The 24964-nt window shown below is 44.8% G+C and overlaps 1 protein-coding gene across 3 annotated transcripts in view; it reads right to left on the reverse strand.

The window, feature by feature from the left end:
• Positions 1-24964, reverse strand: part of Pde4dip (phosphodiesterase 4D interacting protein) — a 182630-nt gene that overhangs the window by 138155 nt on the left and 19511 nt on the right. For all 3 annotated transcript variants that reach the window (XM_050124746.1, XM_050124745.1, XM_050124752.1), the window contains exons 2-3: positions 22277-22332; positions 18245-18396 (exon numbers count right to left, since the gene is read on the reverse strand). In XM_050124746.1, coding sequence (XP_049980703.1) covers positions 18245-18396; positions 22277-22332 — 208 coding nt within the window. The remainder of the gene's footprint in view (positions 1-18244; positions 18397-22276; positions 22333-24964) is intronic.

A 24964-nucleotide genomic window follows, 5' to 3' on the forward strand; every position in this document is an offset into this window, starting at 1 on the left:
GTTTTGTTTTGGATCAGTCCCTTCATGCCATCTCTTTTATGATGGTAAGTCCTTCCCTGTCTGGGTTTCTTTCTCTCCACACTCTCTCCCCTAGAGAGTTGTTTAATCCACTTCCAGAGCTGTGTGTTTTATGTCCCACGTGATCTGCTGTGATAGGTCTTCTTGCACAAGACCTAGCTCCACAAACCCCATGTTTTGCTGGAGAGCTCAACTTAACTTTCCCTTCATCATAACAGACTTCATGACAGCACTTTTGCGTGAGTCCAGCCATGTCTGCTAGAATCAGTCTTAGCAGTCTACCCTTCAGAGTACAGCCAAGGAAATACATTCAGAGCCCTTCATGGGCATCTCATCTGTCCCTCAGGCGAAAGAGAAAACATCATCACATTTCTTTAAGACATCCCATTCTTTTCATCTTTTAATTCTTGGTTGGAAATCCATAAAATATTGTACCTTCCCTCTCCTGGCTGTCTTTCCCCTTCGACCTCCCAGTAAGGCACATACTCACAATGCAAAGCATTCATATGGTGTCTTTTGATGTTGCTTTTATCATCTGGGTGGATTATTGAGACTATTGGGAATTATTTGACTTCTCATGTAAACTCTAACCTTCCTAGCCATCTATGGCCATCCAGGTAAAAAGGGCCACTAAGTTACATGTCTGCCCTTCAGCCTCTGTAGCAACAGAAAACCATTTCTGCAGCGATGGTCAGCCCACAGCGCTGCTCCAGGCCACTTACAATTATTTCAATCAAAGTAGAGAAGTTTGGGGGCTGGCCAGGAATTGGTTGTGCCTACCTTCTCTCAGCTAAGTATTTATAAAGCACTCCCTAAATGATCAGCAGAGTTAATGTCTCTTAAAAGTCACAAGACAAGTTTGTGACTTGTCTTGCTAATCCACTTTGTTATAAGTGGGTTAGCTCACCTAGATTGTCCTCCTGAAGTAGATTTCAGGAAGATGACAGGCACCAAGAACTTTCCTACTTCAAGCACAAAGGGCTAGGGCACACTGCCCCCTTTCAGCTGGCCTTATAATGATTACACCTTAGCCAAATGTACCCTTCATCCATGCCTCCCTGACTCCTCTAAGTAGACTCCGTCACTTCTCCACAGTGTAAGACACTGTCCCTCCCTTGCCTTCCCCCAAAGCCTTAAAAATAGATGTGATTGCTCTTCTGGACTGTGTAAAACCCCATTACCCCATTACGTTCAGGCCCAAGCATTTCTCCAACATTAAATAAATCTTGTGACCAAGAAAATAATCTGCCTTTGTGTCTTCTGTTGAATTTGAAACTTTGTAAGGGTTAGTTTTACTAGTTCCAAAGAAATCACACTCTCTTAAAATGGTCCCTGCAGGACAATGTTATTCTGTTCACTTACCTTCCTAAGTTTATAAGCACAGGAGAACCTCTCCCATGAGGTTCATATTCACCTCACTGGTAGAAATCTCCAGTTGAACATTAATATCTCACGCTTGTGATGTCAAAACTGGATTCCTGATCATCCTAGAAAATGCTCTTTCCTCGTTGGAGCCCATTCCTATGTGTTGCAGCTCAGGATTGGCAGCTGGTGAGGCCAAAGCTTCTGAGTGACTCCTGACTCGTTTTCTATCACATACACCTCTCATGTGTCTGCAAATCCTAGTTTCTAATACACACACATTGGAAATATGCATGGCAGATGCCAGGTACCATAGCATCTCTACCGCAGTGTCCCAGATCCCACGACTTCTCTCCCATGTTACTTGATAGAGCCCTTTCCTGGTGTCCCTGCTTCTGCCTTTGTTGGTCAATCTCCTACCCTGAGCACAGTGCCTGTGTGACCCTGCTGAAATACTCCGTGTTGCTTCTCTCCAGGAAACTGCCCCATCTAACTCCAAGTAGATGGGGATGATGGCTCATTGGCCCTTCAAGCCCAGGCTCTTGGCTGGTCCTTGCCTCCCGCTACTCTGTGCTTTCCTTTCCTTTGCTGTGCTCCCCGCCTGCACAGGCTGTTCCAGACACATTGGCTATCCTAGTGTCATGTGGGAGTGTCATGTATCCGTTGCTTTCACTGGTTAATTAATAAGGAAACTGCTTGGCCTGCTAGGTTAGAGCAAAGGTGGGTGCAGTAAACAGAACAGAATGCTGGGAGGAAGAGGAAGTGAGCTCAGACGTCATGTCTTTCCTCTCTAGGGCAGACGCGATGAAGCTCCGACCCAGGATGGACGTAGGCTAGAATCTTCCTGGTAAGCGCACCTCGTGGTGCTACACACATTAATAGAAATGGGCCAAGCAGTGTTTAAAAGAATACAGTTTCCATGTAATTATTTCGGGGCATAAGCTAGCCAGGCGGCCGGGAGCTGCGTGGCAGGAATGCAGCCCGCAGCTTCTTTAACACTAGTGCTTCCTCAAAAACAGTAGAGAGCCTTGTTCCTTGGGGCCTCTGAGATGGCCCTGCAGCCCGGTGTGTTCCTTCCCTAGACTTCTTTTTACATAGCACCTCATCTAAAACTACAGCCCACCCCACGCCTCGTCCAGTGCCCTCATCGCCCTGTGTTTTAAGAGTCCATTGCACTGTAATCTCTTTGACTCTGCATTTATCCATCCATTGTGTTTCTCTCTGTCAGCATGTGCTTTCCATGGAAAAGCTCGATGGCTCTGTTTTATCACCAGGACCAAAACTGATGCTTTGTATGCAGAAGGTGCTCAATAAGTGAGTGCCAAGTAAAAGAACAACCAGTAACAACCATCTGTTCTCGATGGTTTGATTATAACAAAATTCGATCTGCATTCCCGAAGGCATTTCTCCTTAGAAGTGGTGTGTTTGATATAGAGAGCAGTCCAGCAAACTAACGCCATCAATGCAGAATCCGGACAGTCTATAGGAGCTCCAAATTGAGGCGCAATAATATATCAAAATTACAACCCAGCGATACTGCGAACTCCACAGACAGGAAAAATGAAATGAATTCGTCAGAGGAGGTGATCCACGAAGGTTCCACAGAGAAGTGGCAATTCTTTTTTCTTAAAGGACGAATCAGGTCTGCATGGCTTGGGGAAGCTGAGCTAAAGAGTATAGCAGGCTAAGTAGACTCAAGCCTAGAGACCTGCACCCTTTGGGGAGAACCCTGTTGAGGAGGTCTTGACATCAGGTGAGAACCCAAGAGTTTCCTCCTTGAGGCAGGTCCTGGCTCTCTGTATGGACAAAAGATGAGGCAAAAGATGGTGGGTAGGGAAGGCCAGGAACTGCACATCCACGAGGCTTTTTTTTTCCTTGCCCTTTCTTTCTTTCTTTCTTTCTTTCTTTCTTTCTTTCTTTCTTTCTTTCTTTCTTTTTTCCTTCCTTCCTTCCTTCCTTCCTTCCTTCCTTCCTTTCTTCCTTCCTTCCTTTCTTCTTTCCTTCCCTCTTCCCTCCCCTCTCTCTCTGTCTATCTCTCTCGTCCTTCCTTCCTTCCTTTTTTTCTTTCTTTCTTTTTGTTTTTTGTTTTTTTTTTTTTTTTTGTTTACTGCTTTTGTTTTGAAGTTTTGCAAGCAGAATCCTTCACGCTGGTCTCTATACTGACTTAGTACACGGGGTCCTCCAGGCCTGTGTGTCTGCAGAAGATCCACATGGCTTAAGGCATCAACTGCGGGCTTCCACTTAGATCTTCCTGTCCCCAATAGCATACTTCAGATTCTTTACTCCCCTTTCCAAACATTTTCCTTCTGGAGATAAAAGTCTCTCCTCTGCTCCATCTTGAGTTTCTTCCTCCTATGTCTTCCATAATATATTAGTCCAGTCTTGAAATGAGACTGTAATAACGACTCCATCAGTGCCAGCAGTAGGAAGAGAATTACCACCCAGCTGTCGTATGTCATGCTCCATTAACATAACCAACTGTCAAGTCAGTCTTTAAAAAACTCAGCTTGACATTCACTTAATCATATTCAGACCCCCCAGATAGCTCCCATAATGGAATTGCTTGAAAACACATTACTCTCTTAGGCAATATTTTTATCCTAAAAACATAGTTCCTCTTCATTAGAATTGATTAATCGTCTGGATAGACTCAACCTTTTTCAACTGTAATATAAATTCGATAATTTAAGCTCAACTAACTGGATGTCAGTGATATTTCATATTTTATGATGTTTGGGAGAAAATGTAGCTTTAAAAAAGTTTAAATGGCAAACCAAGGAATGCAAGGAAAATGTTCTAAGTATACCTGTGTGATGCATTTGAAATTACCTAGGAGATGGCCCTGGGTCAGTATATGAGGGAGTGTCCAGGAAGTTTACTAAAGAGGGAAGACCTACCTTGAGTGTGGGAAATACTAACAGCGTGTTGGGGCCTCAGACTGAAGAAAAATAACAAAGTAGGAAAGAGCTAGGCGCAGCATTCACCTCTATGGTTCCTGCCTGTGGGCAGGATGTAACCAGCCACCTCATGATCCCTTCACAGCCAGAGCTGCTCTCGTGGCTGTATCTCCTCTCAGACTGTGAGCCAAACCTTTCCCTCATTCCCTGACTTCTTGTCAGCTGTTTGGTTATGACAAGCAGAAAAGCACCTAGTAGACCTCTGATAGCTAATGACCCATGTATAACAGGATACCATATGATCACATGTGGATCCACCCCGACGGAACAGTATGGAATTGTGTGTGTGTGGGGGGGGAAGCAAACCCCTTTGAGTCAAGGACATCTAGGTTCAAATCTGAGCTCTGAGCTCTTCTCTAACTGTGTGATTTGGGGAAAGTTGAGAATGGGAAAGCTGTGTGTATGTGGGCAATGGACAGGTCTAAGGGGTAGCAGTGACTTCTATTTGTCTGCCCGAGACAAACAGATAAATTTGGATATTTGAACAACTGTCATTTATACATTCTTGTTGCTTGTAAAATAGCTCATAATGGCAAATAAAACTGTCCTAAAAAGAACAAAACTAAGAACTACAATGGGGCAGCTATCAACTATGCAAACATACATTAGCTCTCTAGGAGAGGTATAGTGAATTTATGGCCAAAAATCAATTTTAGTGAGCATGTGTGTTATCAGAGAGAGTCAATTTCCTGTCTGAAAAGGGGCTTTGCTGGAGCGATTAACCACTTGTCAGGGGCATTGCTAAAAGTCATCACAGCTCAGCAAGAGGGAACTTCTGAGATCTCTGGCCAACTTGGTCCTGTGTTTGAATGCTTAATTCCTGTAACTCCTTGGATACAATTATACACTCTCCATGACAGCAATCACCTTGCTCAGGATTTACAATGTAAATAATAAAAAAATAAACTTTCACGAATATTATTTCATCCCATCCTTTCACACCGTCTCTGAGGTACAAAAATAAGATTTGCAGACCACACTTTTGCAACTTCCTGCAGCTGGGCTCCACAGTGCACAGTTATCAGGACCTCAGTCAAGACACCTATGACCTGGATGAGCCTGTGGCTAGCAAGGCACTTCCTCTTCTGCCTCAGGCTCCAGTGCCTTTCCAAACTGCATCTTTAACTATAGGTAATGGCCCCTGTGCCCCTGGGTTACCTGGCTGGAATAAAACAACAAAACAAAACAAAAATGCTTTTCTCTATTATCAAGATGAATACACCAAAGTCAGCTCCCAGAAGACTGTACGGAGTTGGCAGGTGACCCAGAAATCCTCTCCTTGTTCCATATCCATAGAACTAAAAGCAGACGGCCTCACGGAAGCATGGACACATCACCCATGACAGCACTGTTCGTGATAGGCCAAAGCGGGAAAGCTCAAAATGTCCTTGAATTGACAAATGCATAATGATAAATGTGTAAGCCCTGAGCTGATAGGAAAGGCGGGCTCACAGGGCAGGATGCTGTACAGCTCCACTATGTGCTCACAAGTCTATGGGGAGACCACGCTAGAGGTTTGCATAGGAAAGGACAGAGGGAAAACAGAGAGGCTGTAATGAGCACGGGACTTCTTTCTGGGGTTTAGGAATGTTCTGGAATGAGGTAACAATGACAAGTGCACAATTGGAATTGTACACTGTTCAAGGGTAAATTTTACAAAGGTTCTTAAATTGTGCTTTAATAAAGCTGCCTTTCCAAAGAGAAAAAAGGAAGCAAAGCTGGGAGAGAAATTTGCCTAATTCTTTGCGTTTCAGGAAAAAAAAAATATTTATTACAAATAAATTTATTTATCAGTGATGGTTCAACTCAACTTACTAAGGCATGTGGCTTAGAACAGACAGTGTCTAAATGTTAAGTGTATTAGGTTTAGAGAGATGGCTCGCTGGTTAAGAGCACTGACTGCTCTTGGATAGGACCTGGAGTTGGGTTCCCAGGACCCACATGGTGGCTCACAGCCACCTGTAACTCCAACTCCAAGGGACCCAGCATCCTGTGCTGGCATGTGAGGGCACAGCATGTACATGGTATACATACATAAAATCAAAATGAGTTAATATTAAGTGTTCTATCCCAGATAGATCACAGGTCCTAACAGAAAGTCCATCTAAGTGTCTTAAATGGCCTTCAATATCCGTTAGTCCTGATTATTAAATTTTATCATAGTAAAATTTTATCATAATCCTCAGAAAAAAAAAGTTCAAAACACAATCGATTCCACATATTTTTCTATTTAAACTTACTTTTTACTATCATTTTTTCCAGTTACCCAGCATGCCACAATCTGATTGCTGACCTGTAGCCAGCATCCGATATTCCCCGTCCAACTGTGCACTCAGGAAACACGCTGAACAACATAAATCAGCCCCCTCTTGCAGCATCGACTCCACTTTTTTCTCAATGAAAACATCCATTAGGCCATCTCTGTGAACATGCGTGACACTTGCACAGGACTAGTCTTACAAGGAAAATGTCAATCAAAACCTTACAACTTGCACTTGCATTCCTCAAACCCTTTCCATGTAGAGTCTCTGTTGGGCTTTCCAGATGCCAGCTACAAATGCTGCAAGGACCTGGCTTTTTCCAGGGCTGGACCTTTGGTCAACTATGATCATAGCAGTGTTAGTCATAATAACCCATAGCCAGAACCTGGAAACAACTTAGATGCCCCTCAACCAAAGAATGGATAAAGAAAATGTACATTTACACAATGGAGTATTACTCAGATGTAAAAAGCAATGACGTCGGGCTGCAGAGATGGCCTAGCGGTTAAGAACACTGCCTGCTTTTCTAGAGGTCCTGAGTTCAATTCCCAGCAAGCACATGGTGGCTCACAACCATCCATAATGAAATCTGGTTCCTTTTTCTGGCCTGTAGGCAGACATGCAGACAGAACACTGTATACATAATAAATAAATAAATCTTAAAAAACAAAACAATGACATCATGAAATTTGCAGGCAAATGGATGGAACTAGAAAAAAAAAATCATCCTGAGTGAGGTAACCCAGCCTCAGAAAGACAAACATGGTATGTACTCACTTACAAGTGGATATTAGGTGTAAAGCAAAGGATAACCAGGCTACAATCCACAGCCCCAGAGAAACAAGTTAACAAAAGGAACACGTGGATTTCCCTGAGAAGGGGAAATAGTAGAGATCTCCAGGGTAAACTGGAGGGTGAGGAGAATGCAGGCATGGGAACATGAAGGGTCATGTTGAGCGTGTTGGGGGAAGGACAGACAGGGAGAATAAAGAAAGAGATATCTTGATGTGGGCACATATTCGGGGTAGGGAGAAACCTGGTGCTAGGGACACCCCCAGGAACCCACAAGGATGACCACAACTAAGTCTCCTAGCAGTAGTGGAGAGGGAGTCTGAACTGGTCTTCTATAATCAGATTGGTGACTACCCTACTTGTCAGCAGAGAGCATTCATCCAGTAACTAATGGAAGCAGATGCAGAGGTCCACAGCCAAGCGCTGGGCCAGCTCAGAGAGTTCTGTTGAAGAGACAGAGGAAGGAATGTGTGAGCCAGGGGTGGGGGGGTGTCAAGGTCATGATGGGGAACCCACAGAGACAGCTGACCTGAACTTGTGGGAGCTCACAAACTTGATACCAAGAGCTAGGGAGCCTGCATGGAACCAATCTAGTCCCTCTGTACGTGTGTGACAGTTGTGTAGCTTGGTCTGTTTGTGGGGCTCCTCATAGAGGAATCAGGACTTGTCCCTGGTGCTTGAGCTGTCTTTTGGGAGCCCAATCCCCATGCTGGGTTCCTCACCCAACCTTGATGCAGGGAAAGGAGCTTGGTCCTGCCTCAACTTGATATGCCATGCTTTGTTGACTACCTTGGAAGGCCCGCCCCTCTCTGAATGGAGATAAGGGAGGAGTAAATGCTGGGTTGGGGGACAGGGAAGAGAGGAGGGAGGAGAAACTGTGATTGGTATGTAAAAAAATGAAAAAAAAAAAAAAGAAAGAACAGATAAGAGAATAAAACATCAATATCATTCCTGAAATTCCAGAATCATTTAAATACCAAATTATTACCATTTAATTATCAAATTATTAAAATCATTCTATTTTCTGACCTACACCTCAGAAACACACTGATGCTCCCACCGGGCAGCCTTTTCTGGGAATAACCAGTCTGATGACAGGAGCACGAATGGATAAGCCCAGCTTGGGCAGCTTCCTCACTTGCATAGAGGACGAGGGTTCAGACGATGTCCCTTATACCACCCCCCACTGTGGTCACACACATCCATGCCACCCACAGTCCTGGAATAACAAGGTGTCATCATTGCCCTCACGCTAGAGCACTGGGGACTATATAAAAACAAAAACAAAGCAAACAACTTCCCTGGCCACCAGAAATAGACGGTCCATCCAGAAATAACACTGCCAGAGACAGTTAAGCGAGCCACATGGCAGAAGCGACAGGTGGGCTGCAGGAATCTGGCAGTACCCAGGGACTCTTCGGCTCCAAACTGGATCCTCTACCAGTTTAACTCAGTCAACAGTACCAGAGCTTGGGGTGTGTCCACAGGGGCCTTAGCTCAGAAAGATGGTTTGATGCGCTTCTGCAATAAAAGGGAAGCTGCCAAGCAGTGGGCTTGCTTATGTCTCAAGATTTTCAGTAACCTTGGGGCTGGGAAGGTGGTTCAGTGGGTAAGAGCACTTGCTGTGAAAGCAAGAGGGTATGAGTCTAAACCCACAGAACCCATATAAAAGCCAGGCCAGGCAAATGGCTGTGCATGTGTGTTAACCCCAATATTGGGGGAGGAAGGCAGCTACTGGGGGCACATTGGCCAGTCAGCCTAGCTAAAACAGCAAGCTTCAAGTTTGGTAAGAGCCCCTGTCTCAAAAGTAAGATGGAAAGATAGATACCCAACATCTTCCTCTGCCTTCAGCATGTATGTATACTTGCACGCGTGCGCGCACACACACACACACACACACACACACGCACACATGTACGCGCACACACACACACGCGCGCACACACACACACGCACACACATGTACGCGCACACACACACATGCACACATGCACGCGCACACACATCAAGTCTTCCTCAGTGGCCGGCATAACCTAGCAAGGCATGGCTACTCTGTGTCGGGCGCTCTGCTCATCTCCCTGTCTAGTATGAAAGGAGAAGATAATTTGCGCCATTATGTAGCTCAGCTTCTAACAGAGAAGATGGATTTGGAACAAGTAACTCACTCATACATTAGAGAGAAAGTTCAAAATATTGTGCGAGTGACTGGCAGCGTGACAATATAGTCTGGGACGGAATGGGAGATGAGAGGGTGATGGGTCACTGTCAGGGCTTGAGTGTGAATGTCCCTCACCGGCTCCTGGACTTGAACACTTGGTCTACTGCTGGGTGGCACTGACTTTGGAGAGTGTGCCAAGGAAACTTTAGGACTAACAGGAAGATACGAGATAAAAGGGGAGGAGCCTGAGAGTGACAGGCAGGTTCTTCTTCTGACCTGAAGTGGTTCTTCCAATCCACTGAGAAGTGAGCAAACAGCTGCATGCTCCACCTGCCATGGATGGGAGAGCCTTCCACAGCCTTGCCTTCTCACCATGATGGACCAAATGCCCTGAACCATGAACCAGCGCTTGCCTCTCCTTCCTTAAGCTGTTTCTGTCAGGTATTTTCCATAGCCATGAGAAGAATAACCATGGCAGTGGTTCTTATCCTTTGCTTGTTCTACGCTAAGTTAATAACATCCAATTTTGGTGACACTTTTTTAAAATTTAGTGCACAAAGTATTAGGTTTTGTTACGAATCTTGTCAATTATGTCTCTGAGATCTCACTCTTGCATTGGTCTCTCGGCCCTCTGCTGTTATCACCCCCGACTTTATCTAGATCGCCGAGTCTCTCCCATGTCTCTCGGCCTCCAGCTCAGACTCCACGCAGAGGCCAAAGAGGAAACTGATTTAGGCATCTCCCTGGTAAACCCTTCCAAGCACTTACCAGCTGAGACCGGGCAAAATTTAAAGCCTTTAGACAACCTGCAGGCCACATCACATTTCCTGTTTTCCTATCCAGTGTCAGCTCTTCTCCACATGCCTGCTTTCAGGCGCTAAGGGTCCTGACTAACTATACTCTTCCCCCCATCGGCAGCCTGACTCATGCCTTTTCTCCTGCACGGAAAATTCCTCAGAGGTCCCTTCACATTCCATATCAGTCCCTCATCTGCCTTCCTCCTGTTGAAGAGAATTAAAACAGAGAGGAGGGCAGCCCCAAGGAATTCAGGCCCAAGGCCAGCTAAGACTCCCGAGCAAATGCAACCTGGTTTTCAACGTAGCAGGAACTTGAGCAGCTTTTGTCAATTTTGTGATTACTCAGATCAGAGCTGAAGCTCAACCAATCGGGAGTGCTGCTAAGCCTAAATAAATTTAGGAAACCGTATACTCAGAGACTTTCTAAAGGGACAAATCAAGTGAGGAAGCTTTGTAACTGTGACTAATGAAAACAGTCCAAATTGCTTATTTTGTTTCAGTATTCTCTATGTGAGTATTTCTTTGCTGCTGGGTGGTAGTGTCTCAGCCCAGCCGGGCAGTAGTGGCACATGTCTATAATCCCATCTCTTGGGAGGCAAAGGCAGATGGATCTCTGTGAGTTTGAGGCCAGCCTGGCCTATAGAGCTAATTCTAAGACAGCTGAGGCTACACAAGGAACCCGTGTCTCAAACAAACCAAAACCAACCAAACAAACAAACAAACAAACAGTTTCTTTGACATTTTGCCATGGGAGTATGAACACTCTTATACTAGGGTTTTCTACATCTGTAGATAGCTTCTTATTCCAAGAGAAAGTCAAATTTTTATTGTTTTCACCTTTTAGACACTCTTTCAGGCCCCAATCAAATGTAGTTTTCTCTAGGAATCTTCCCTGCACCATGCTCTTCTGCATCTACAAGCCTGAGCTATGCATTTTTTAAGACTCTTGGCTTCCACTATAGCAATGATTACAGTGTCTTTTAACCTGTGCTCGAGACCATTGTGTTTGCTTTGTAGTTCTCAAGAAAACAGTCGAGTAATTTTGTACATAGCTTAGAAGTGAAATTATGCTAAATGGCTATGAAATGATTGTATCATATTTTAAAAGAAAAGACCCATTGTATTTATAAATATTGAAAGTTTAGATTCCCCCTTCCTATCTTGTTGTAAGGGGAGTGGGCCTGCTTTTGGTCCCAGCCGCCCAGCTAGCTTAATCAGAAATAATCACACAGAAATAATCACACAGAAATAATCACACAGAAATTGTATTAATTAAATCACTTAGCTTTAACTTTATTGGCTAACTCTTACATATTAGTTTAACCCATCTCCATTAATGTGTATCGTCACGTGACTGTGGCTTACTGGCATGAGTCTAACCAGCGTATGTCTCAGGCAGGAGAACCATGGCATCTGCCACACTGCCCTTCTTCCCAGCATCCAGTTCTGTCTACTCCACCTACCTAAGTGCTGCCCTATCAAAAGGCCAAGGCAGTTTCCTTATTAATTAACCAATGAAAGCAACATGTAGACAGAAGCACCTCCTACACCACTATCTAATAAAGTTCCGAATGTCTGAAGACGTCTGTGAAAACAAAGCTGGTATGCTTGATATGCTATGGCAACGAAAGGGTAAAGCCCTCTTCAAAAAATAAAATGGAGTTTGCCAGTAGCATTGATTTTTCCAAGGCTGTGATTATAGGAAAACAGGATATCAGAAACCACAGACCCTAGCAGACCCAGATTCACCTGAATTAGCAAAGGATACCCAACTGTAATAACTTAGTTCCTTAAAGGTAGAAAGGGTTTAAAAAAAAATCATCATTTTAACCATTTTAGCTTAGTTTTTCTTTCTCTCTTTTTTTTTTTCTTTTATAGATTTTTGTGACCCAAGTGGAAAAGTTTGCCAGGATGGGTAGGCTCTCAAGAGGCTGACTCACTGTGGTTAGAGCCACAGCTGCCAAGGGAAGCTGGCTGCAGTCTACAGATGGAGACTGCTGCTGCTGGTTTTGTGGGCGTGTTCATGTTAAAGACGACATTGTTGGAAAATGGGGAGCCGGGGAAGGTAGCGAAGGCCTCCTCTTGATCTTATAGCCAAAGACACCCACCCTTCTTCAGGTCTCTCATTTAGAGTTTGGGCCATCCCGAGTCTGCGTAGAAAGCCGCCCTGTGCACACTGGCCAACAGGCCTCTCCAAATGGTCCTCTCATCTCCCCACCTTGGAGCCAGTGGCATCATTGCGGTGCTCTCACTTTAGAACTGTATAATTTGGGGGAAGTTATTTGAACTTTGGTCCCTTCACTGGTATAATGAATATAATATCCATCTCCTAAGTTTGAAAAATGAGCTGAAACTAGTTGAAATAGCACATTACAGACTTAGCAAAATCTCGAGTATATAAAAAATTCCCAATGAACATCATTCACTATTATGTTCTAAGGACATAATTCTCTTAATTAGTCCCATCAAAAAGCACTTTTTTTTAAAGTCTCCATTTCTTTTGCTTCCTACATCTCTCTAATTTTGTCATCTCTGGACTACAGTTTTCCACCCAGTTCCATCGTTAGTGCCTGGATACCCGCATCAGTGCATCAGTGCCTTGATACCCGCATCAGTGCATCAATGTATCAGTACATCAGTGCCTAGATGCCTGCATCAGTGCATCAGTGCATCAGTACCTGGATGCCTGCATCAGTGCATCAATGCATCAATGCAACAGTGCATCAGTGCCTGGATACCCGCTTTAAGAATTGGTCACTCGTGATGGATACCGAGCCACGGCAGAGAGCCACAGATCTACTGAAATGACTGACCTTCAAGAGTCTCCAACCCATTTGCTGCTGAGCATTTTACCGAGCACCTGATGCAGGCTACATTAAGCTGGATTCTATACACTGGGAAGGGCAGACACAGACTCTGAATCAGAATGTGCTTTAGGGTTAGAGAAAATATCCTAACAAGTAAAAAGAAAAAGCATGATGCCCTTGCCAAAATGTGAAGGATAAATGGGCTTTAAGCAGGTGGAGGAGGCAGAGAGAACAACAGAAACAAAGACGAGGCGGAATGCGACAGCTGCCCATCGCCAACAGTTCGGCACCAAACTCACTTGCACGAGCATGCACACACACACACACACACACACACACACACACACACACAAACATGCACGTGTATGCATACTTAAAAATAAATCATAAAACAAGTGGGGGTGGAAAGATGACTCAGAGGTTAAGAGCACTTGTTGCCCTTCCTGAGGACCCAGATTCAATTTCCAGCACTCATATAGCAGCCTATATCAACTATCTGTGATTCCAGTTCCAAGTTCCAAGGTATGTGATGCCTTCTTCTAGCCCCTGCAGGCCACAGGCACATACACAGTAGAAGGACAAACATACAACCAAAATACCCAAACACATTAAATTAAATTTAAAAGTACTTTTTAAAAAAAAGAACAAGTGTTTTCAGGCTCCCATTATGAGACATTAGACCCCCCCTTACCCTGTTATTTAGTTCCCCATTTGTTCTTATTTACTTATTTATTTTTATTTATTTATATCTGGTTGTTCTCGAGACAGGGTTTCTCTGTGTAGCCCTGGCTGTCCTGGAATTTGCTCTATAGACCAGATTGGCCTTGAACACACAGAGAACTGCCTGCCTCTGCCTCCCAAGTGCTAGGATTAATGGCGTGCGCCACCATTGCCCCAGCTTAGTTCTTCGTCTGTAGGCTGGGATAACACTCCTCTCACAGGGTTGTCGGGAGCATTAAATGAGATGATGCAGCCTTATCTCAGTACAGACACACGGAAGGTGATTCACAGACACTAGCCAGTGTTACATCTGTTCTCTGCTAGCCTTCTGCAGCCCAGAGACCCCAGGGCTAGGGTGGGAGCCAGGAGCATGAAGAAAGGGTTTCTTGATAGGAAGGAATTTTTTCTCAATTTACAATTATGGTCATTCGCATGAAAAAATTATTATTTCTGACGTAATGTATCCAATTGACTGTCATGGCATACAAGGTGTAGGACCATGATCAGGCTATAATTTCTGTGATCCCTGCCTCTGTAATTTGAAAAATGGAGAGGATGATACTTATTTAAATGTCTCATAAGGACATAATCAGACAATATTTCAGAACACTTAGTATACTGCTCAAGTGTACACATCTGCAAGGGATAGAGCGTCCTCCATTATAAAGGTCTCAGGGCTGGGGAACCCCATTTATAATAATGCAGAAAAAGATAACAAGGTTTGATAACAAAGTCACTTATTCCAAAACACAAATGAGGCCCATACGCTGGGCAATTCGCTCCTCCATCATGGGAGGTGCCGGCCTGACAAACACGCCTGTAAGTTAAATTAAATTTTCACACAGAAGGTGAGGAGGAGAAGTTCCTTTATGGGTTCTCTAGGCAGCCATTCTGTACCCCAATTTAATCCAGGCTGCTGTTGACTGAGTATAGAGAATGAGCAAACAGAGAAGAAAGCCTCCGTTCATCCTTTTGTCACGATTTTCTACATTAACCTCGATTGTCACCTTCCCTGGCATTCTGGCTCCGCGGCACACCAGTGTTTACATGTTTGGTCTGCTGGATCTTACTTTGTGTCAGGCACAAGTGTGAGGGTACATTGTCATGTGCAGTTTGAGCTCGCTGAGAAGTTGACTCAGGAGGTGAGGTTGCTCGCTCACCCACTTCAGAGCCAAGCACATTCATGCCAAGTGTCCTCCAAGGCCCCTTGTCTAGGATTAGCTGGGCCTCCCTAACTCTGAGACAGACCAAGAGTAAAAACACTATGCCCTTGAGATCGAGCAGCTAGAAAGTAAACCATCTCTAACAGAGGATGCAACTGCTTATCCCTGGTTGTAAAACTCCCTACAGTGGGAAAGAGAAACTAAGCAAGAATGTATCTCCATGGGAAATTCCTATGTGGGAAGCTCAACCGCAGAGAGAAAGCTCAAACAGAAACCCTAGTTGATTGCCTCAGCCCCTCCAGAGTTTCTTCTGGAGGTTTGACCACCTGAGTTCAGGCTGCTATCTCTATCTGTTGCTACTTGTTCTTTTACTAGGACGTCTTCCCCTCTGTGCTCTGCCAGGATCAGTATTGGGAACTCTGGGGCCACCTTGAAGGGACTTCCCAAGTTGACTTCTGCTGGGTGCTTTGAATACCCAATTAGATCATGTTTTGCTATCATCTATCATCCATCTATCCATCTATCCATCTATCCATCTATCCATCTATCCATCTATCCATCTATCCATCTATCTATCTATCTATCCATCCATCCATCTATCTATCCATCTATCTCACTTGCTCTTTTTCTCTTACTTTGGCTTGTCAAGTACATAATAAATTCACTCATTCAAAAAGTACTATGGCTGTCATATATTGTGCTGGCTAGTTTTATGTCCCCTTGACACAAGCTTTAGTCACCTGAGAGGAGGGAATCTCATTTGAGAAAATGAGTCCAGAAGGTGGGGCTGTCGGGCATTTTCTTAATTAGAGATTAATGGAAAGGGTTCAGCCCATTATGGGTGGGAACAACCCTGGGCTCATAGTCCTGGGATCCATAAGAAAGCGGGCAGAGCAAGCCATGAGGAGCAAGACAGTAAGCAGCACTCCCCCATGGCCTCTGCATCAGCTCTTGCCTCTAGGTTCCTGCCCTTTTTGAGTTACTGTCATTACCTCCTTTGGTGATGAACAGTGATGTGGAAGTGTAAGCCAAATAACCCCCCTTCCCCCCAACTTGGTCGTGTTGTTTCATCACAGCAATAGTGACCCTAAGACTGAAATAACTTTTCATACAGAACACTTTGAAATCAAAGTAAGGCCACAGATTACTCTTGAGAATTCCTACATCAGCAAACATTTCAAAAGGAACCACAGTACTGGTGACGTGCTTTCAGTCCCTTTGATGTCCCTTCCTTTCTTCTTCAGGCCTTCCTTCCTTACCTCCCTCTGGCCCAGCCTCTTGTGAGCTCAATCTATGAACACACTTCTTCCTTTCCTCAAATGTCCCCTTCATATGGACCTTTACTCTCCTGACTAGAAACCCTGAGCTCAGCTCTGTGCATCTCAGGCAGCGTACAGCATCCATAGCAGGTGCCGTCTGAGAGAAGGCTCTTCCTTGGTCCTCTACTAAGATGAGATGCAGCATCTCTGGATCTCAAAGTACGCGTTCCTCATCACTGGAGACGTTATGGTTAGTTGCTAGTCATGTTGTTAGTGATGCAGTGTCTGGACTTCCTAACACTGAAACAAAGGGCAGGGACGGTATCAAATGCTTATTGTTTAAATCAGCATGGATCCTGGCTGTTCATCCTAAGCCTGTGTTCTTTTGACATTTTTGTCAAGGCCAAGAGACATGAAGCCCTGTTTGCCACAAAATCTTCAATGGAGCTCTCACAGGGGCACCTACCCAGCCTTTATCCCAAGGCTATGGAATTCATGTTTAAAAATTACTGAACATGTCCTGATAGTTTTCCCATTTCTAAGGTAGGGTATTGTAATGTGTCCTTAAACCTCAGTAGTGTCTTTCCAACCAACAACTAATTCCTATGAGTTTTCAAGTCCTCCCATGGAGGTGCCTTGGATGTCCAAAATGGATGTGAGTATTTAAGGACGAACACACATATTAGTACTTGGTGAACCAGCAATTTTGTTTTGCTCTTTCTCTCTTAACACACAGAGGATGAAGGTTTACAATGCCTCTGGTTGGCCTCATACTGGACAGTGATTCTCAGCATTGAGACATAAGGACTAGTTCATCATGTAAGGCCTGAACTATAAAAGCAAAGGACTCAGAAGTTACATCTGGAACTCAGCTGACCCCACTGGTCCTCAGCTCAGCCATGCAACATCCAGCCATTCACCCCCTCATTGGGTGTGACATCCTCTATTTCTAAGTTTGCCATCACCTCACAACGAAAGGAGAGTGCACAGCACACTCCGCCTTTCCAAGCACCCACACACTGCTGGGATGCTCTGCAGAAGCATTCGGCCTTTGAGCAGCAGACGATCCAAAAGGTAGGGAAAAGGAGGGTGTGAAGGTGTTGCCACCCCTACGCCCATCACCATTATTGCCTGCAGAAGTATCTGGAAGGATGTGAAAGCTGTCCTAGGACAGAGAAAACCCGTGGTAACACAGCTGCTTTTGAAAATGTAATTTCACTGTGCTATATCTAAAGCCATCCCTTGTCAACTCAAAAGAAACCCATTTGTCTAAAGATCTAGGTACCAATGCTCAAGTGAGGCCTGCTCCTTGGGTATCCCCCAGGGGGCACCAAAGATCTGTTTCTTCTTTTAGAACATGGGTGTAAAATATTCTGAGTGCCTCTTGCATGGTATACATGCAGGCTCTGTTGTGCAGGCGTGCTAGGATCAAGGTGGCTTGCAGGGAGCTGGGCTCTGCACTGTAGCATGAGTTATTTCTCTTGACCAAATCTAAGACTGTTGTTCTAGGAGTCTGAAGCTGATTCTTGTTGAAAAGCAAATGGCTTTGGTTGTGTTTCCTCATAGAACAGACAGTATCTAGCTTTTTGGCATTGTCCAAGCTGGCAATAGAGAAAATAATGCTAGCTCCCTGGACTGGAAGTTCTGGGCTCACAGCATTCCAAGTACTGCTTTTCTGGGTACCATTTAACCTTCCTGAGTTTATCTGAGAAGTGAAGGAGAAAGATGACCAGTAAAACAGAATACATCAGTACAAGTAATTGGTCTTCCATCAACCACTGGCTCTAGCAAGCAGCTAACAGCATATGCTTAGAGCACACACACTCTTGAAAGGGTCACCATCATGACAACCAAGCTCATAATCTGGTCTGTAGATCATATTTTTATAAAATCCTGATTCCATATTTGTGTTCCTAATTGTGATTAGAATGATCCACACACGGGTCTCACCTTCTCGAAGTCTCGAAGAGCCTGGGTCTGCACCAATGGGGGCTTCTCAAATGCTCTCAAGGAGTGTGCCTGTCCATACGGCATCTTCTCGCTACTTCTCCAGGTCTGTGACTGAACCGGAGGGCCCCGATCCTTAGTGTCACTGAGAAAAGCTGGCAACAAAACAGAACAGCAAGAAAAAGTATATAAGAAATGCAGGGAGCTGTTCTAACTGGCACATTCCAACAGAATTTCCTTTCTGTAAAATACGAACCACACAGGTCACACAGAAAGAATTCACACACAATAACTCTTATGGAGTTTATTACTCATGGTCTCTGGTGAATATTGAGACATAACTCATGTGTTCAGGCCTCTTTTTGACATGATGGCCATCCTCCTCCTAGTTGGCCAAGTGACTTGTGCTGGCCAACAAAACACCTAAGAATGACACGGTGTGTGTCAGGTGATGAGGCCTTGCAACACCGCTTTTCTACTCTTGACTCTTAGCAGCTCGACACTCATCACGGTGCAAAGCCGGGCCTGCAGAGCAGAGTCTGGAGTGGCAATGTGGGAACCAATAGGTAATCAGTGCCCCAATCAAACATGACACATGCGGACCACAGATGGGGCACAGCAGGGACAATGATATGAGGTTAAAGAAGTGTAGAAAAGTAATCTTTTCCTGGCTGATAGAAGTAAGGAATGTGCCTTTATTCCCAAGCTATTATTTTTGTGTTAAGAAGACCCACAAAGAATTCCAATGACCGTGTAAGAGCAAGTAGAGGCATACGGGCCATGGGTAGCCACGATTTCTGAAAAGTCAGCTAGACCCAGGACAAAGTAGCCTTAAGGAGTAAGAGACAAACTGTCACCTTTTTCTTCCCCTTTCTCCCTCCCTCTCTCTGTCTCCCCCTGCCCCATTTGTACACTTGTCAGAGAACTGTGTCATGGTTTGACTCGTAAATATCCCCCAAGGCTCATATGCTAAAGGCTCGCTGGCCAGCCTATAGCACTAAAGGAAGGTGGAAGCTGGGCCAATAGAGATAGATCACTAGGGACAAGGCCTTAAAGAGGTTATGGGGACCCTGGCACTTTCCCTCTCTCTTTTCTGCTCAGTTGCCACGATGTGGGTATGTCTCCTCTGCCATGGGCTCCTGCTGTGAAGTGCTGTCTCACCATAGACCAAGTGGGAAACAGAGCCAACCAACCACAGACTGGGGACCCCTGAACCCAGGGAAACAGAGCCAACTAACCACAGACTGGGACCCCTGAACCCAGGAGCCAAAGGGAATTCTCCTTTCCAGTTGATCTCCTCAAGTATATCATGTCACGGTGACAGAAAGTTGACAGAGAACATAAGGACAGGGGACCGAGTCCTTGTATGCTCCCATCACCTTCCTAGATTTTTTTCAGGGTCTCAGAAGAGATTTAGATTCATCTGTGTTCAATGGAAAAGGAACTTTGAAGTAAAGGTGAACCAGCAAATTATGAAAGAGAAATGGAAATGTCTACTATTCTGGCAGAGAGAGAGAGAGAGAGAGAGAGAGAGAGAGAGAGATCAAGTGTACCAGGGTGATCTTCTGTCTTTTTCTTTAGTCCAGTTTGTCCTGAAAATACCTCACCCAAATCTCAGGAGTGTATCCTGTCTCTACAAGGAATCTGGGAGAGTAAGGGGCAATGGCTGCAGACAACCACTAGGAAGTGGCTCTGATAATAGGAAGCCCTTTTAAGATAGAGGAAACTGTAGAAAGAAGATTGTAGTATTCGGAGACAAAGAAAAGTCTCCTACAAGGGGGAAGAGGCTGGGGAGGGAACAAGAGACAGAAAAAGAGTATCAGAAAGATGCTGGCGAGAAAGGAGGTGAGAGAACGGACGATGCTGGACAGAGGGACTCCGGGGCTGCATGGGGTTTTCGTGTTTCTTTCCATGACATCACTCATTTTCAAAAAGGACAACTGGAAAGGAAATTTGTTTTCAAACTGAACACTCTGTCAGCAGAATCTTTAGTTCTGTAAAATTAAGACGCTATGGCCTATGTGTTCAGCTAGCCCTGTGCTCGATGGTCCTCGATGCCTGGTTGTCTAGGGGTTTCAAGTACAAGAAAGAAAAGCCGGTTTTATTGGTGGTGAAATTAGTTGCAGAGAGAGTTTTGTTGCTGTTTCATTTGGTCTTGGCTGAGGTGTCCACCCAACAGTTGTCCTGTTCCTTTGACAGAGCTCTGAGATCATAAATTAACAGTGTCATACACTGATGCCACTGACCCTGTTCTGTTGGTGGACAAAAATGTTTCTGAGCAAACGTGATTTTTTAAAATCGGAATTGTGGAGAGAATGATTGCTTTCCCGTTTAGATGACATTACATAGGCTACTGAGTGGGGGCATAGATGATACAAACAAAGCCGTACTGCATGGGGTTGAGGGGGTGAGCTGAGCCTTTACGGCTGGAGTCGGGTCCGGACTGCTCGCAAGCTGTGCAGTTTTAAGCAGATATGTTCATTTTTCTAAATTTCACTGCCTCTGTGGACATGAAGATAATGGCACTTGCATAGAAATCTCACACTGAAGACAGAAAATAACAGACGGGACCCTTCCATCCAATGCCTGTCAGTAGGCATTTGGGACATTGCCTTTCAATATTTGTCCCAATTCTTGGATTTTCAGTTCAAAATGCAGGATCTAGACACACAAAATGTTAAGTATGATACCCTGGGAACTTCTAAACTGAATATACACATTCGAATATCAGTGTGTATGTGTGTTCTAGAAGTCACAAGCAGGCCAGGATCTTGCTGTCTCAACCTCCGTGGTGCTGGGATTCCAAGTGCACACCACCAAGGGCTTTACTAACTGAACAATCTCCTCAGCCACTTGGATTCCCAAGCTTAGGAAATACTGAGGTCTTTAATTTATTCAAATTAAGGCCTGACTTCTACATGGAGCACATGAACCAGTTACGAAGAAAAGGCAAAACACTTAGCAAGTAAATGAAATCCTCCGGTTGGGAGCAAGCCTTTGAGAGAAATGTTTCCCAAAAGAAATCTGTCTCAACCAGACTCCAAACATAAGCATAGCATACTTTCTCATATATGAAGACCCTATAGGTTAATTTTTATGTGTTTATGAGTGTGAGTACAGATTCTAGAACTGGAAAAGAGACTGCGAGGAAGGCGGGTAAGTGGGTAGTTGAAGTTGTATGTGACAATGAAGCTGGAGTTGGGGCCTCTAGAAGAAGAGGGGACAACAGGAGGGGACAGGAGGACAAGGGAGGAGATGAAGCAAAGACAAAGTATACATAAAATGCTAATATAAAACACATTACTTCGTATATTTGTTTAAATTAAAAAGAGTCAGTATGGTAGCACATGCCTTCAGTCCCAGCACTGAGACAGAGTAGGCAAATCTCTGAGTTCAAGGCTAGTCTGGTCTACAGAGCCAGTCCCAGGACGACCAGGGCTACATAAAGAAACCCTGTCTTGAAGGGGAGAGAGAGAGAGAGAGAGAGAGAGAGAGAGAGAGAGAGAGAGAGAGTTGTCTATACTTTGATTTTACAATGAAAACATCCCTAGCTGCCGCATGTGCAGTAGTGTGTGTGCTATAATTATGATGACGTCAATAAGAATAGTAAAGAAGATTTAGGAAGTGCTTATTTCGAGACAAGAATTCTGATCATTTAATCTTACATCTGAGAGTGACATCATTACGACACCCATTTTAATGAGGCATCAGGGTAGAAATTTCATTTTGATGGCAAAATTTATGATACTCATTTGCAAGAGACTTTATTCTTGCAATCCTAGCCTTATTAAAAGTAGGGAGAATTCACAGAAGTATTTGTGTGATGGTTGACTGTAGTGTGCCACCTCCGAGCACATACGATTACATACAGTGTAAAATTCCCCACTGGGGAATTCCAGCTAGGGGATTATATGCTACACTGGTGTGTGCAAATTTGGAAATCTATAAAAATTTGAGGAAACTTCCATTGGGAATTGATTTGGGGAAATGGCAGGAAACAGCGACGTTAAAGGGCACAGCCCATGCCATCCTTACCTGCTGCACTGTTTGTTCTGGGTACCATCTCCCCATCATCTTCTCCAAAATAATGTCTGCCAAAAGAAAAAATACACACTAATGAATGAGTTACACACCACAAGGCTCCTATTCCTGAGGTCCAAGGCATCTGTGTGCTGTTCCCATCCATTTCTTCACCGGCGCCCAATAAACTCTTACAAGTACTAACTGCTAATGTAGTCGACAAAGGCATAGAGAACTTAATGTAAGGGCTTGGTGAAAGGGACCTTCAGAGCTAGTAAGGAGGACAGGAGCCAGATGCAGAGTGGGAGCAAACGAATATTCTATCAGGAGGCAACAGCAAGTATCAGAAGTCAAGGACATCGCTGATGTGGCAGAGGAATCTGTGTAGCCAATCTGCAACTAGACAGAGCTGAACCTTCTTAGAGAATAAACAATAACAAAGGGTAGAATACTTAGTTTTAGATAAACTGTCCTGGGTTTTGAGTGAGGCTATGTGGAATGAGAGAAATAAAAAACAAAAACAAACAAAAAAAAAACCCAGTGTTCTAATTTGCCCCTCGACTTCTGTGGTAGTGACCAAAACAATTTAGGGAAGAAAAGGTTCCCTTCAGCTTATACTCCCAGGGAACAGTTCAACTCCAAGGGAATTCCAGAAGGAACTCAAACCAGGAACTTGGAGCAGAAATCATAAAGGAAGGCTGTTTGCTGGCTGGCTGGCTCCTCTTGCTCTGGTTTGTGTTCAGTCAGACTAGGAGTGGAACCGCCCACAGTGGGCTGAACCCTTCCACACCATCAACAACCAGGACAATTCCCCAGCGTCATGGCCACAGGCCAATCTGGTCTGAGACTCCGTCTTCTGAGATGACTCTTAGATGTGTCATTGAGATGAACACTAAACAAGGGCATACAGGGGGCATCTGTTGCTCAAGAAAGATGTGAGGGGTTTAACCAGGAAACAGACAGTGAAGGAAGTAAAAAGCTTTAACGTTTTAGAAAGTAGACTTGACACAGTGGGGGCTGGGAACACAGCTGAGTTTTATAGCATGTATCAAACCATGGATTTGCTCCCAGCACCCATGAGCGGAGTGTGGTGGCTCCTGCCTGTAATCATAGCCCTGAGAAGGCGGCAGTCGGAGGGTCAGAAGAACAAGGCTCTTTGAAACTGCAATGTAAGTTCAAGGCAAACCTGGGCTATGTAGGATCCTACCTCAAATACAGAAAAAAGACCGACACAAAAATTTTTGAAAAGCGAAGTCTATTCATGGAAATGTTCATAAGGGCATGATCCAGGAGCCAGGATTTTATCTGCAAAGAACAGACACACACTAACGTCCTTTACACAGAGAGGGCAAAGATCACAGAGATCAATCAACAAGTTGCCCAACACCTACATGGTGTTAGGTGCTGTGTTTTGTTTGAGTTTTTGATTTGAGGGACTTTAGGCGGCACTGGAGATGGAGCGCTGGGCCCAGGGCCTCCTGCCAGCTGAGCATGTTTGTATGTCAGCCCCCTTTTCCCTCTGAGAGGAACCTGGGCCTCACTCATGCTAGGCCAATGGACCACATGCACAGCCCTCGCAGCAAGGTTTTAAACATTGTTATACCAGTAATAATAATAATAACCAGTAATAATAATAATAATGATCCAGAGGACCAGGATGTAGCCTGAGAACAGAGCTCATATCTAGCATGAGCAGAGCCCAGGTACTGTTTGAAGCTTCCCAAATGTAGCAGTGAGCAAGACAGGCAACAGTATCTCTGTAGTCATGGGACTCACCGCGAGAGAAAACAAGTAAAATGTATAGGAGGACTTGGGCACAAGTTCTATAAAGACTGAGCTGTAAACTGAGGCTATGACCACTCTGAGGATGGTTGGGGGTGTGTTTTTATTGTAGATATGAGGGAGAGTACAGCCAGATGCATCTGGAAGAGTCTAGAACAGGGAGAGAAAAAAGTGATAGGCTAAACATGGCCAGCAGAAAGGGAAGGAGGGGAGAGAGGGAGAAAGACCAAGAAAGTAGAGGACCAAGAGAGCACCTAGCCAAAATAGTAGGGTTCTATCTAAGGGAAGGAGGAACTGGGGGAGCTCATGAGCTGGAGTAGTATTTAGGGTAGGAGGTGGGGTGTGAAGGGCTGAAATAGTCCCATGTACTTAGGATGCTGAGAGAGCCTGGAGCCAGCATTTTCACTGGTGTGCTAACAGGCCCCCAGACAGCCATTTGTCCCTCCTGACAGTGGTAAGAACTTGGCTCCTTTGGTAAAGGAGAAAGAAAGGGGCGCTTTAGGGGTACTAGGGTTTCTTTGGACCTGACAGTGAGGGCACAGGGAACGAGGGTATAGAGAAGGGCTAGAGGTAAGCAGAGGCAGAAGACTGCAGCTTTTGGTGGACAAGACTGCTCTATGGAGCAGTGGGTAGCTCTGGGGGTCTGTGAGAAGACTCCTCTAAGCTGATAGCATCAAAGGCAAAGCCCTCCAGAGGGAGCAACTAGAGTGCAGGACAAACAGCAAGGAGGGCAGTGTGCTGAGCAGAGGCTGAGAGGGGTGGATGGAAAAGGGTGGGTGGGGGGAGGGAGGTGAGAGGGTTGCACGGTATGGGGGGTGGGGGGCACAGACACTGAAAGGCGTTAAGCTGCTGCGGTTTTTATGAATCAGAAAGATGAGTGGGGGGGGGGGGTGGGGGGAGGGAGGTGAGAGGGTTGCACGG

This window comes from Alexandromys fortis, unplaced genomic scaffold, assembly GCF_014885135.2.
Source record: "Alexandromys fortis isolate MF-2015 unplaced genomic scaffold, M_Fortis_MF-2015_v1.1 scaffold_235, whole genome shotgun sequence".
In the NCBI taxonomy this organism is placed as follows: Eukaryota; Metazoa; Chordata; class Mammalia; order Rodentia; family Cricetidae; genus Alexandromys; species Alexandromys fortis.